The following is a 13627-nucleotide window of genomic DNA, read 5'->3' as shown; positions in this document are numbered from 1 at the left end:
AGTTGTCAACCATTTTTGGTTACAGAAACTAAAGTGTAAATAAACAAATGCATTTATTATTAAAGGTTACCCAAAGCCCAGAATCATCGATTCATGTTTTAGATAATCTGAAAATCCTACACTCCACAATCAGAGAGATGCCTGTCAGCTTAAAAAATACCCCACAGACCACAATTCATAATTAGCAATAGCAATAAAAAGGACATTAGAAATTTTATTTCACTTGGGTCTTTGCTGCAGTGATCTCGCACTGTGCTAAAAATGTTTGCTAGAGTTTTTCTCTCTTCCTTTTCTCTCTTACTGATTTATTTTAGTTAAAAAATTCCATTACATAAGTCATTATTGTGTATTACCTTAAAATAAGAACACAACAAACAAAGGAGTAAATTAAAAACCCTGGAATTTCTTATATTAAGCAACACCTCATAGCGAAGGTCAGTCTTCTAACGGTATCCTTGGAAGTGGACATGATCAGCTAGAAACCTTCTAGAACCCGACTGGATGGCAATTTAAAGGCTCTCAGAGAAGTAATACTTATCATTTGGTTCCTTTCACAAGCGAATGTCCTAGAGATAACTCTGAGTGGTATAAAGTAGGAAATTCATTCCTGCTTCAATCAGTAATAGAATTTATAGCTGAATGTCTGGGGCAGGGTGATGCGAGCATTGCAGGAGAGTGGAGAGCTAATGTAAAAGACTCCCTAAAATGGGCAAAAAGTAGGGTTTGCACGGCCAAGGGTTATCCTCAGAAAGCCTAACAATTTTCATTGCTAAGAATCTACCAGGAGTTGGGTGATCATTTAAAGACATGCCTTTTAGAAAAAGGGTATCTAGTACAGCATAGCTGCTCAACAGGTTGACTTAAATTAGGGTATACTGTGGGGTGCCCGGTGGGTTAGAAGGGTGAAGGGCTCTGGATGAGGGCTGGGACATCATGGGAAACAATTCCTATCATAGTACTTCATACAGTACTCTTCACTTAGAATATAAGAATGGCAAACGGATGATTAATTAGTTAATACTTGCACAACATTCTAAAAAATTAGTAGTGTTAATTGTTACGTGAAAAATTGGAGGCAGTCAAAGAAACCTAATTTTAAGAATCTAACTTAATCCAGGACAATGACAAGAATTCAACACTAATCACACAATACACTGCACAGGGAGACCTGTCAGTAAGCCTGCTGCGGACATGCTCACTGGGATGAAATGGTCCCTCACACCAAAGAGGGTGGGTTGCTAGTTTCAGAAAGGATCATTAAAGAAACTGAAGACATGGATCTACCAGGAATGAAAGGTTATTGGCTGCCAATGCATTTACGGAAAAACGCACATCAAGTGAAAGCCTCCATACGTGGATAGGAGGCAAGAGAACTCTAATTTCAACAGAGCTCTACATTCATTTTACTTCTGATTTATCCAAGTGGGAAGACAGGACCAGTTGGGTGCCAAGAGCCAAGTCTGTCTAATTCTGGTTGGTTTAAAGACTAAAATTCACAACTTCATGGTATGTAGATGGAAGCTGGCTTCTTCATGAGGGCCAAAGATTTTTAATTATTTCCCAACCATCTCCCTATCCTTGCCCTCAGCAGCTACGGGCTTGGGGTAATGAGGGCTTACTTTGTTTAATCAAACTTGTTTAGCCTCCAGGTACACCTAAGAAGCCAAGTCAGATTTTCTTGGGTTATTAGGATACTTCTCTGAATGCTAATCTCAAGGACAGTGCCTAGATTTTAGCAGAAGCTACAAAAGAAGTACTTTAGTCTACAGCCCTAAAAGCTGCTGTTTTATTTAGAGCCACAATGGAGGGCATTTCGTACATTACTTATTCTCTATTCATGAGCTCATGACTGGCTTTCTTTAGTCTCTGGGGTAGTAAATTTTTTTTAAAAAAGAGTTTTGTGAAATGAAAGAATCTCTAATTATTGCACACAAAGAGGATTTTCATCATTATTTCTAAGGATATGCAGAAACATGTGCCAAGTCCAGCAGGAACTGAGAAACTAACAAATTCGCCTTGCTTATTATAGCTGATGAATAATCAAATGCTGAATATTCAGATGTCTGATGAACCCTTTGTTTTCTCACATGTGGACAGAGATGAACACTGGTTGATCCCTAACATTCAAGAATTAATAAAGCCACATTCAAGAAGAGAAAGGCCAAAACCTTTGGGATTTTCCAGAATGTCACCTACACTGCGTGCAAAGCCTGGAGGCCTGACAATTGGAATAAGGACACACAAGCCACCTTGTCTGTGCAGTGCGTGACCTGCAAGCACTTTTCACCCCCAGGACAGCAGATCCTGGTGTTAAGAGCCTGGGCCCCCAGGAGCTCTGGATTCAAATCCGGGCCTGGCCACCTGTGAGCCCTGGGACCTCAGGTAAGTTACTCAACCTGTCAGCTTCCTCAACTAAAGAATGAGGACAATAATTCCTACTCATGTAGGGCCAGCCCACCTGGACGTCCATTCCTATCTGGACATAGGGCCAGCAGAAACTGTGACCCCATTAGTCCTGTTCCTGTGGCCTAGGGTCTGAGGATCCAGACCAGAGGAGGACAAAGTATATTTCAAATCTAAATTCTAGTATTGGGGTCGTTTCAGAGAAGGTCTCCTTATGTTTGTTTGGTTTACTATGAACAGATTAATAAAAAAAATATACTTTCCTCCTGCACGAATAGTTAATGGCAAATGTATGTGTACTCAATGATACTTTAAGGCTAAATTTTAACTAAGGCTAAATTTTAACTAAGACTCCCTTTAGAAGTGAGCTGCCGCTCAGGTTAAAATGGAGATCGCCTTCTTCCATTGTGTTCAACATAAAATTATGAGCAAAGGGAAGGAAAATGAGACAATCGTTCATTATGTGGTTTACCTCTTTAATGCACATCCTCAGTGCTGATCAGGCAGCATCTAAACTTAGAGAAGATGAGCCCACACACAGATTTTGGTGCAGGCCAATGTTTACCTGATGCTGGTTCATACAAAGGCGGGGGTGGTAGTTAGCTGCGTGTAAAGAGCGCTGGAGAAGGCAGTGGCTCCCCTCAGGGAAAAACACCTGCCCTTTTCTAGCCCCAGAAACCTCAGTGGGAGCAAGCAGCGTCTTCTTGTTTAAATATTCTCAGTCTGGCCTCCAGAAGTAGGGCAACCACATGATTTGTTGCCCAAAGGGACAGACATTTTAGGGCTGAACCGTCCAGCAGCCCCTAGGCACACGTGGCTATTTAAGTTAACTGAAACTGAACACAATGAAAAATTCAGTACCTCAGTCCCACTAGCCACATTTCAAGGGCCTGCTAGGCACACGTGGCTAGTGACTACCAAACAGGACAGTGCAGAGGTAGAACATTTCCATCATGCAGCAAGCTCTCTGGACAGCACTGCTTTAGAAAGTGAGAAGAGGTGCTCACCAGGTGCGCTGCTTGGACCATAGGTGTGAACTGGAACCACCGCAGGTAAACCAGGACAAGCGGTCACCCTGTTGTCATGAAAGATATTTCACTTGGGCCTGAAATAAATGGGTATTTAAGAAGCCAACCCATTTCCCAAACCACATAGCAACTGTAAGTCCACGGTACCCGAGGTTTGTAACACCACGAGGAAGGATGGTGCCTCTCAGTGTTTTTGATGTCCAACATCCAACACCGTCCAAGAGAACTTTCTGCATTGATGGAAATGTTCTGGAATTTCCCCTGTCCAATACAGTAGCCACCAGTGTGGCTACTGAGCACTTGAAATGTGGCTAGTGTGCCTGACGAACTGAATTTTTCATTTTATTTATTAATTAAAATAGACACCTGTAGCTAGTGGCTGCCAAATTGGATGGCATGTCTTTAATCACTGAATTCCACACCGGAGAGGAGAAAACAGAATTTCTCTCTCCAGGGTAATCTGGGTCCTAAGCTCTGTGGGCAGCTGGAGAAAGCATAAACCAGAATTAGAATAGAAGAAAACAGGCTGATGGCTTTTGAAACAAAACATCACCTTACCTCTTTATTTGTGGAGGCTTCCGCGGGGTCGCTGGGATGAAGGGGTGTACTCGAAGACTCTGCGCCCAGGGGTGAGGAGCTGCCGGGAGACGGAGACTGGAACACAGCAAGGGAACAACACGGTGAGAACCTGAGGGACTGGGGGAACACCCGGCTAGGAGGAGGGGCGGAGAGAGAGGAGAAAGCCACACACAACTGCAGGATCATTTCAGCAGTGAGAAAACTTCCTTGGGAAGGAGCGCCAACTGTACGTAAAAGACCTGGGTTTGTCAAGCTTTCTTTTAAATTCCTGCTATGTTTTCAAAGGAGCCCTCAGAGTTGAGCTTTTTTCATCCCTCTTGGGCCAATTGTTTAAATACAGCAAAAGTTGCATATCCAACTTAAAGCCCTAGATGAATAAAGCCAATGGTGATACACAAATGTGTCTTTTAAAAATTTTCCTTATCGGATACAAAGACTTTGGGTACTAAATGTCTTATAAAATCAGCTGCCCAAGATTATCTGAATGGAAAAGTAAAAATTAAAACATATGTTTTTAAAGAGGCAACTGGGATTGATTTTGATGACCAGAAACCACACCACCTGTATTTTCCTAGTCAGTTCAGATTTCAAATATTTTGTCTGATTTAATCCGCAGGCCATTGAAAATTCAGAGAAATTTCAGCATCCAAGCAACATTACCTTGGCTACATGTAGAACAGTTCGAAAATCCTTTGTTAAATGATATGTTTAACAATAAGGCTTAGAAAAATAGGTTTAGGGGGTACGGTCCCCATCAGGTGTGTTACTGCCCCAGGTGATGGGCTTGGGCTCTTTGCACAGGCAGACCCTGCTGGAATGAATATAAAACTCCAGGCCAGTGCCTGACTTCCAGTACGCGCCCCGTAACTACCTGCTGAATGAATGACCACACCACGCACAGGGATGGGGCTAATACAGTCTCTGAAAACCCTCCCCTGCTGAACATTCCTGTATGTTCCTGAAATCTTGAGAGATGAAGGGTCTCTTCAGGTGAGCCACAGGGGTGCTTCAGAATTCCATAGCGATGGTACTCTGAGAGTAAGAATTCGCTGCTTCACAGTTTGTTGGTGATGTTTGATAGAAGGAATAAAACAGAACCCACACAAGGATCTATTCTCTGAGGAAGCGTGGGGATGTGAGCGAGGGGAGGTACATCCTGGGCAAAGGAAGCAAAATAACACCAGTGGTTGCTTGAATCTGCTTCTGCTCTCTTGAGACTGGCCCTTGGGGAGGCTGAGGAACAGAAACATCAGTGAAATACCTCTGCATGGAAAGGGAGAAGGGTCCACAAAGCAATGGTGCTGAGGAGGGGAGGGGACACATTAATATACAAGGAGGACCTAAGTGGGCATTGTGTGAAATCATAAAAAAACAAATCTTCTCCAAAAAGTCTGAATTACAGGAAACACAGGGGGCACCAAATGAACTGAAGGATGACGTGGTGAAATGCAGTATTTTTCATGCTGAGGCACTGTATGGTCCCGGCCTATTGCTGTGAGGCTTGGATTTGTTTCCCATGAGCCCATACACCTGATTCTGGGCAGGGAGCTGAGGACCCATGAGCCTCTTAAAGCATTCACATGCAGAAATCAGCCACTCTGCAGGAAAGCCAAGAGGACAGGTACAGGGGAATAGCAGACACAGTACCTGAAGCCCCACAGCCCCTGCATGCAAGGAAATGGCCCTGCATGCCTTTAAAAAGAAACACATGGAATTTTTCATTTGGCACCCAAGAGAGCTGGCAGGTACTTGCTGAGGTTGCTCTAAGTTTGGCCGACTCAAAATTAATGTAATCAAGCCTTTATGAGAATTTAATGCCTTTATATTTTCCCAATTTTTCAAATTTGAGGAGCTCTTTAGATATTTACGTGTCTTTATTTTTCCCCAAGTAATTTTCTTCTCATAAAGATTTTAAGGGTCTAGTCCCTGGGAAGCTAGTGCAGCTGGCTTCTCTTTAATTGCTTGGTTTGAGGGCTGTGTAACACCTTCATTAAAAAAAAAAAATGCTCCAAACGAGTTCCCCAGTTCTTATTTCTGTACCTACTTTCTGTTGCAAATTTTCTAAAAATGGATTCTCAGCGATGCTGAGGGCACCAGATCATCTCAGGATGATGTGAGAAGACAGGCTATCCGAACAGTGGGCTGGGATGCAGAAGAGGCAAGTCAGATCCCACAGTAAGGCTACGTGACCAGTGCCAGGTGTTCATCATGGAACATTGGAGAAGAGGCACAAATGCGACTATAGTGGGCACTGCCCCCGCCGAAGCTCTCAAGGGACCCACACCATTTATCAGGGACCATTTCCCCCTCACTCAATGCCCTAGAGTTCGGCACGCAATGAGCTCCTTTGTGTTTCCTTCCACTTGCATTTGCAGTTAATGACTTCCATCTAGAGAGTTCTCCCTCATTCCCTCCCACATCACGCTCAATTCAAAAGCACTCACCTTGTTGAAGCTTTCTCAGACTCTATTCACAGTACTGTTCCCCCCATCCCCGATGGCATGCGCCAGGATTTGTAATGATCTGTTTATGTGTACGTCTCCCCTCCTCCAAGAGCTCTTAAGTGGCAGCTATCTTGTCTTACTCATCTGCGTAATCCAAGCGCCTGGCCTTGGGTTTCATAAGCAGTAGGCACTCAGAAAACGTTTACGGAATAAATGATTTCAATGTAGTTTCCAGCGTTATCATGTTTTCCAACTTGCACAGAAAACACATCAACCACTCCTCTCTTTCATTATACTTTAGTGGTAACGAGAAGCCCTTTTCTGATAGAGCACCCCTACGCTGTTATGGGTAGAACGTTAAATCTGCATTTTGAGTTAGAGAAATGGTCTTTGCCTGTGAAGACTCTGACCTTAGCTCCAGCAAAGCTCTTCTGAAGCAGAAAGCTGTCCCCCAACGAGAGAGGACCCCACCTGGTGGAAGCCTACTACTCGCACGCCATTGCTGACAAAGTCAAGGTGGACAAAGGACTTCAGAGCAGACATGGCGTCCACAGAGCCTAAACGCAGGAGTAGTATTAACTCTTCTCAGATGTCTGCTTTAAAAGCCTTTGCCCCTCACCTCCAGCTTCCGCCTTGTTATGCTCGCAAAAGTGGAGAGAAAATCAGACATTGGATAACACGTTTTACTTTCAAAAAATGTATTGGAGGCAAATTTAACCAATGAAATATGACACAAAAAAATAAAAATTATTATTACATATTTCTCTGTCTGGAATCTCACTCCTTCTGGGTTACTGGATGGATATTCAATTTTAAGCAAATGAGACCAAGGATGGGAAGCAAATGTTGGCCTGGAAATTCACAAAGGTAAGTGCCGCCTTGGGAAGTCGAGAAGCAAGTAGAGTTCAAAGATGACTCAACAGCTCCCTGTTCTGGGTAATTACAAGAGGACTCCCTGAGCTCAACAACTGGTCCTCTGCAGATTGTGTTCTAGCACATTCTCCAAACTACGATCTGAATTTTACCGCCATATCTCTGAGGTTCCACAGAGCAAAGCTTTCAGCCTTAAGACTTAGGTTCTTCGACGTCAGGACACGAGATGGATGATAGTCCTGTTCTTAGGCTGGAGGTGGCCTAAGGATGCAAAAGCATCCATATGGAAAGCCAATCATTCATTTTAATTGCGACTGAGCATCTCCTAGGGGCACACACTGTACTGCTGGTGGTAGGGGTGAGACAGCTCACAGAACTTTCAGGCTATGCTTGTAGGGGAGAAAAACAGCACACAAATAATTATCATTCGTGTATTCCTTCAACAGACATTTACAGACATTTCAGCCTACCTGTGCTCCTAATACTGGGCCAAGAAACAAGAGGAAAAAGATGTTGGGGGTCCTGTCCTCCACCCCTCCCCAGCGAATGAGAGGAGGCAGACATGTGAGGTCAGGGCCATGCCAAGTGGCTAGGATATTAACCCATACGTGGGGATAGAGGGTTGGGAAGGATCAATTCTGCAGGAGGGGAGGGGTATGTATCAGCAATGGTTCCCAGGGAAGGTGATTTTTCAGCTGAACCCTGAAAATTGTGCAGTATTCATGGAGTGAGATGGGAAGAGGTGGACGGTACTGGAAACAGAGGCAGGGAGGTGGAACAGCACAGCTCTGCAGGGAAGGGGGAGATGAGCTGAAGGGCAGGGACGAGTCACCAGTGCCCCTTGATGACAAGCAACCGGCGCATACTCTCTGCCCAGAGGGTGTTTTGTGAGTCACTCGCCTACGGTCCTCATTGAAGCAGCACAATCTAGGCACTTAACTACCTCCTGAGACGAACCAGAACGTCTAAAGCACTGAGGGGCTGCGTCATCACTTTCCCTCTTCCCTTCCCTTAATCCTCTTTCACCCTTGGACAGCTGCATGAAGGGGAGATGACAATCTGGAAAAGAGGCTGAGATGATAATGAGCTCACCCCAAAGCCAGAGGTAAAGGGCCCTAGCCCTTTCCAGACAGACAGTGCTCTTTTCAGAAAGATCTAAAGGCTGAGGCAGGACTGAGAGCAAAGCCGTGATTTGGAGAGGTGTACAGAGATCCTGAAAGACTTTTGGAGAAATTCTAGTCAAAAGACACACAAAAAAATGAGTTCTGCCTGGGCCATTCACTCATTTATTTAACCCAGAAGTGCTGGCAGTGTCTGAGGAAGCCCAGACCACTGCCTGTGCCCAAGGAGCTCCTGGTCTGGCAGGAGAGACAGACCTACAAACGAGCACAGGGCGCCCTCTGTAAGCAGTGGTCTTGTCTGAGTCCCTGCAGGAAAGCAAAAGCCATAAGAACACAGTCACTAAGCAGCTGACTACTCACAACGTTAGTGCCCACCTGAACAGTCCTCCTCCCCAAACACTAGCATCTCTCTGGTCCGTGTCTTTGTCAGCTGCTCTCCGCTGACTGTTGGGACCATCTGGCGTTACAAGGCAAAAACAGCAAATGCACTGCACAGTAGAAGTGAAAATATTGCAAAGTAAATAAATAAAAAGGAAAATTTTATAAAGTTGGAGAACTGCTCAAACCAGCTACAGACACTTGAAGAGTTGGTGGAGTTACATCACTTAACAATTAAGAAGAGAAAAATGGAAAGGATGATGATGTTAGAGGTGCTTTCAAAGAGCATGACTGGAATATCAAATAATTGAGAGAGGCCCTTAGGAAAACTGAGTCAGCCCTCAAATATTTTTTGCTGGAATGGTCCCCTTTATGATTGAAAGGACCCTTTCTGAGCACCCTGCAAAAGTCACATGTGAATTGAAGGTGGCTATTCTATTGGGTGATTCAAGGACTTTTTTTGAAAAAAATTACAACTCCCCAAATCAACACCTCTTTTCTGTTCTAAGAAGTCACATCTAATTGGAATTATAACCTACATGTTGTTAGTCAAAAGATAAACTAGGTATCTAGTTTAGATAAACTAAAATTAGGTTTATAATTTTTTAGTACTGTTTTTCAAGGCAAAGTTCTAATCAAATCCCCTCTTTTCCATACTTTGAAATTTTGGTCCTCATTTTAAGTGAATTATTTTTTTTTATTGAGGTAACATTGGTTTGTAATATTATATAAATTTCAGCTGCACATCATCATCTTTTGATTTCTCTGTAGACTACATCATCTTCACCACCCAAAGACTAAATTACCATCCATCACCGTACACATGTGCCCTGTGACCCGTTTTGCTGTCCTTCGTCCCCTCTGCCCCTCTGGTAACCACCAAGCTAATCTCTGTATCTGTGTGTTTGTTTGTTGTTTTTATCTTTCACTTCTGAGTGAAATCATAGCCTTTCCAAGGTACACTTATGCAGTGATTCTTTAGAACACTCCTGCCCCCTGTGGTTAAAATGTGACATGACAGCTGCCATAACAGGCATGAAGGGAGCGCCCTGAGAGCAGGAGGGAGAGACTACCTGCCGTAGCTGCAGGGAAGGCTTCCAGTGGAGGAGACGCAGAAGCCTTTCCTGTCACAGTTCCCTGGGACTCGAAAGACGCTGGAACAAAAAGCCTGATGGTTGGCAGAAGTAAAAATCAATCAATTCCTAAGACACTAAGTCTAGTCTTCGAGGCCGCGATGATCTGGCTTTCCAGTATTAGGGTCCATTTTCAAAAAAAAAAAAAAAAGCATAGTGTGATTATAGGGAACACAAGTTACATTTCTCCTTTGAAAAGGACTTGGATGTTTTAATTTTATATTGTGGCAGAACAAGTGAAACTGTAACTTAGGTTTCAAGATGGGGAAGTGGTTAGAGGCTCAAGCCCCAGACTCTGGCCGACCCGAGTCTGAATTCTGGCTCTACCACTCATGGCTCTGACCCTGAGCAGGTTACGGATCCTCCTGAGAACTAGGGAAAACAGTTACTACCCACCTCCCAGGGTTGACATGAGGATTAACTGGTGATAACACACACGGGGGTCAGCTCAGTGTCTGGGCACGCACAAAGCACTCAACCAATATTTGAGAAGTCTTTTAAGATTCCAACAGTTACAAAAATTATTTCATCCCTCTGGGAGAGTGTTCACAAGGACAACACATACCCATGGAGATGTTTTCTTCATCTCATCTTTTTGTTTCCTTATTAAAATTTTATTCATGGGTAAAATTAAAAAGCACACCAAAGGCTCTATAAAATTATACCAGAAAGATTCCAAATTAATTTATAAGCCCCAAGACTCTTACTGGTATATTGGTAAGTACAGCCTGTTACTAAGGCTGGCTGTGTGCAATTTCTGGCATGTCCACCATCTCTCACTCAAGACAACATTTTGGAATATGAGTGTTGAGAGCGATGGTTTGTATGGTGATTGATTTACAAAAGAGAATCACGTGCCTATGCATTTTTCCAATGTTAATTTATAACACAGCTTGTGTGTGACCATGACACATGAAGATATTCCACTGTTTGGGTCACCTGGTGCAGCTGGTTCTAGCCAATCTGGATGAGTCCCAGTACATGTTGGTCCCTTTCCTCCAAGGAAACTCAGTGACAAAAATTTTACTGCAATGAACGGTAGGAGAAAATAATTCTTTAACTCACACGGTTTTACCAAATCTATCTGGGACTAAATTATTTAGTAACTAAATTTCACCTATGTGGACTAACTCACAGAACCTGAGAAGAAGGTTGTTTTTAAGTCACCAAGCAGCCTAATATACTCCCCGAGACCCGAGCACCAAGAGCTTGTGAACCTTCTTCGCTGGTGTTATGGACTGCATGTTTGTGTCCCCTCAAATTCATACGTTGAAACTCCAACCCCCAATGGGATGGTATAAGGAGGTGGGGCCTTTGGGAGGTAATTAGGTTGTGAAGGTGGGGCCTTCATGACGGGATTAGTGCCCTTATAAGAAGAGACATGAGAGAGCCTGCTTCCTCTCTCTTTGCTCTCCACTATGCAAGGACACAGGGAGAAGACCGCCACCAGCAAACCAGGACGAGCCGACCATGCTGGACCCTGATCTCAGGCTTTCTAGGCTCCAGAACTGTGAGAAATAAATTTCTGTTGTTTAAGGCGCCCCATCTATGGTGTCTTGTTACAGCAGCCCACACTGACAACCAGAGACCTCTCACTAAGGACCTGTTTACTCTCATGTTTAAACAGGGTTTTAACAAGCTCTGAGCAAGCCCGTCCTCCATTCAAAAACTTTAGTGGTTCCTTTTTGCTTGTAGAATAAATCCGAGACTCTTTACCTTGGCACTTAAGGTACTCCAAAGCTCAGCCTTGATTTCTTTACCGTTTTTTTCCCTTCCAGTTCTTACTCTCTATTGTCACGCCAAACTGAACCCACTTTCTGTTCTCCGCATATACCGTGTGTTTCTGTCAGTGCCTTTGTTTATGCTCTCGTCTGAGCTCCACATGTCCATGAACCTCCAAAGGCCTATTTCAAATGTTACCTTTTTCATGAAGTCTTTCCACTTTTTTTTTTTTTTTTTTTTTTGTGAGGAGATCAGCCCTTAGCTAACATCCGCCAATCCTCCTCTTTTTTTGCTGAGGAAGACGGCCCTGGGCTAACATCGGTGCCTATCTTCCTCCACTTTATATGGGACGCCGCCACAGCATGGCTTACCAAGCAGTACTTCGGTGCGCGCCCGGGATCCGAACCAGCGAACCCCGGGCCGCCGCAGCGGAGCGCGCGCACTTAACCGCTTGCGCCACCGGGCCGGCCCTTAGTCTTTCCACTTTTTAGGTGGAAGGAATCCCTCTCCTATGAGAAGTGCTTGTATTTCATCTGTGCCATTCTTGTGGTGCATCACCTTCTCCCTTGTATTTTATAAAAATATCATGATACTCTAGGATATTTACAATATTTTAATTATAATCTTTTAATAAGCACCATGAAGGCAGGATTTATGATTAATTTGCATGTTTTCTTCTCCTAGTGCCTAATACAGGTTTCCCCATAAAATATACAACAGGAGTTCAATAAATGTGTTGAAGATATGGAAGGATGCATGGACACCAATCCTTTTGTATCAGAAGAAAAAGGAAACACAAAATAGGTTTATACTCAGGGTAGGTTCTGACACAAGTAGTGTTGCACTTATGTGCTCACAGGGATATTTATACCCATGTGTAGCTGGGGTTCTCTTCACTGGTTCTTGGTCGTGGTCCGTATCCCTTCTTTGGCAGACATTGCTTGCAAATCATGCATCCTCATATGATTAGAATAGTAGTGTGGACACAGCGGGAACAAGTGTTCCCCAAGGTGGCATTTCATGCAGACTGTAATCACGCATGCGGTCATTCAATTCCTTTCCAGTCTGAACATTCTGGTTCCATTCTCTCTTCTATATGGAATTTCAAAGGTGTGGTTACCTAGGGCAGGCCATGGCACATGCTCTAGTTTTTTTGGTAAACTTCCATTTTGGGGACTGTGTGGGGCTTCTCCAGTTCTAGTGTTCTCAAATAGCTTTTTCACTATGGGTATCAGTTTATCCAGCTTTATCCCTTTTCTCAAAGAAATGTACACTGTTTTCCTCATTGATCTACATCGTTTTAAATTAACCTATTCCATCTTAGAAGTATTTAAAAAAACCCCAAATATATGATTAGTTTTTTCTTGTTCCAAGATATGTTTATGTTTCCAAAAATTGAAACTGGTTAAGAAATCCAAAACTATTCACTCTCAATTCAAACTATATTATCAACACACATTTGTATTTCCTTAATGTGGTGAAGTAGGAAAGTTAGCATAGGCACTGTAGGGGCATAATTATGTCATTAAAATGATAATAGCCTGGGCCTAATGAAGTGTTTTATATACACATTTATAATGGATTCAGTTAATACCAACAGAACATTTTGAGATAACTGTCAGTTAAAATATTCTAACCATTTCCATTCTCTCTTTTCCCACAGGGGAAGTGCTCCCATTCCCAGCCCCAGGTCTGTTAAACCCCTTTCAAGGCTGTAGCGTGAAGACCTGGACCACCTCGTACCTCAGAGAGAGCCTTGCATGGCAGCAATCTCCTCAAATAGAGGGCGCATTCATCATGAGGGTATCCCACAAATCATTCATTTTATCACCATCAAAAGGGCTCTAAGTTTCTGAAACCCTGTTCTCAAAGGCACAAAAAACTGATCAGTTAACTATTAACCAGTCATCACTGTAAGGTGAGATAAGTTATCATCTGATAAAGCT

At 43.4% G+C, this 13627-nt stretch overlaps 1 protein-coding gene across 1 annotated transcript in view; it reads right to left on the bottom strand.

Moving 5' to 3' along the window:
- Nucleotides 1–13627, bottom strand: part of APBA1 (amyloid beta precursor protein binding family A member 1) — a 64257-nt gene that overhangs the window by 34118 nt on the left and 16512 nt on the right. Inside the window, exon 2 of the mRNA XM_058565698.1 lies at nucleotides 3990–4085. Coding sequence (XP_058421681.1) covers nucleotides 3990–4085 — 96 coding nt within the window. The remainder of the gene's footprint in view (nucleotides 1–3989; nucleotides 4086–13627) is intronic.

The sequence above is a fragment of the Diceros bicornis genome, chromosome 22 (genome assembly GCF_020826845.1).
Source record: "Diceros bicornis minor isolate mBicDic1 chromosome 22, mDicBic1.mat.cur, whole genome shotgun sequence".
NCBI classification, from domain to species: domain Eukaryota; kingdom Metazoa; phylum Chordata; class Mammalia; order Perissodactyla; family Rhinocerotidae; genus Diceros; species Diceros bicornis.
The sequence above is the reverse complement of the archived record's forward strand: the minus strand, read 5'-3'. Positions and strand labels throughout refer to the sequence as shown.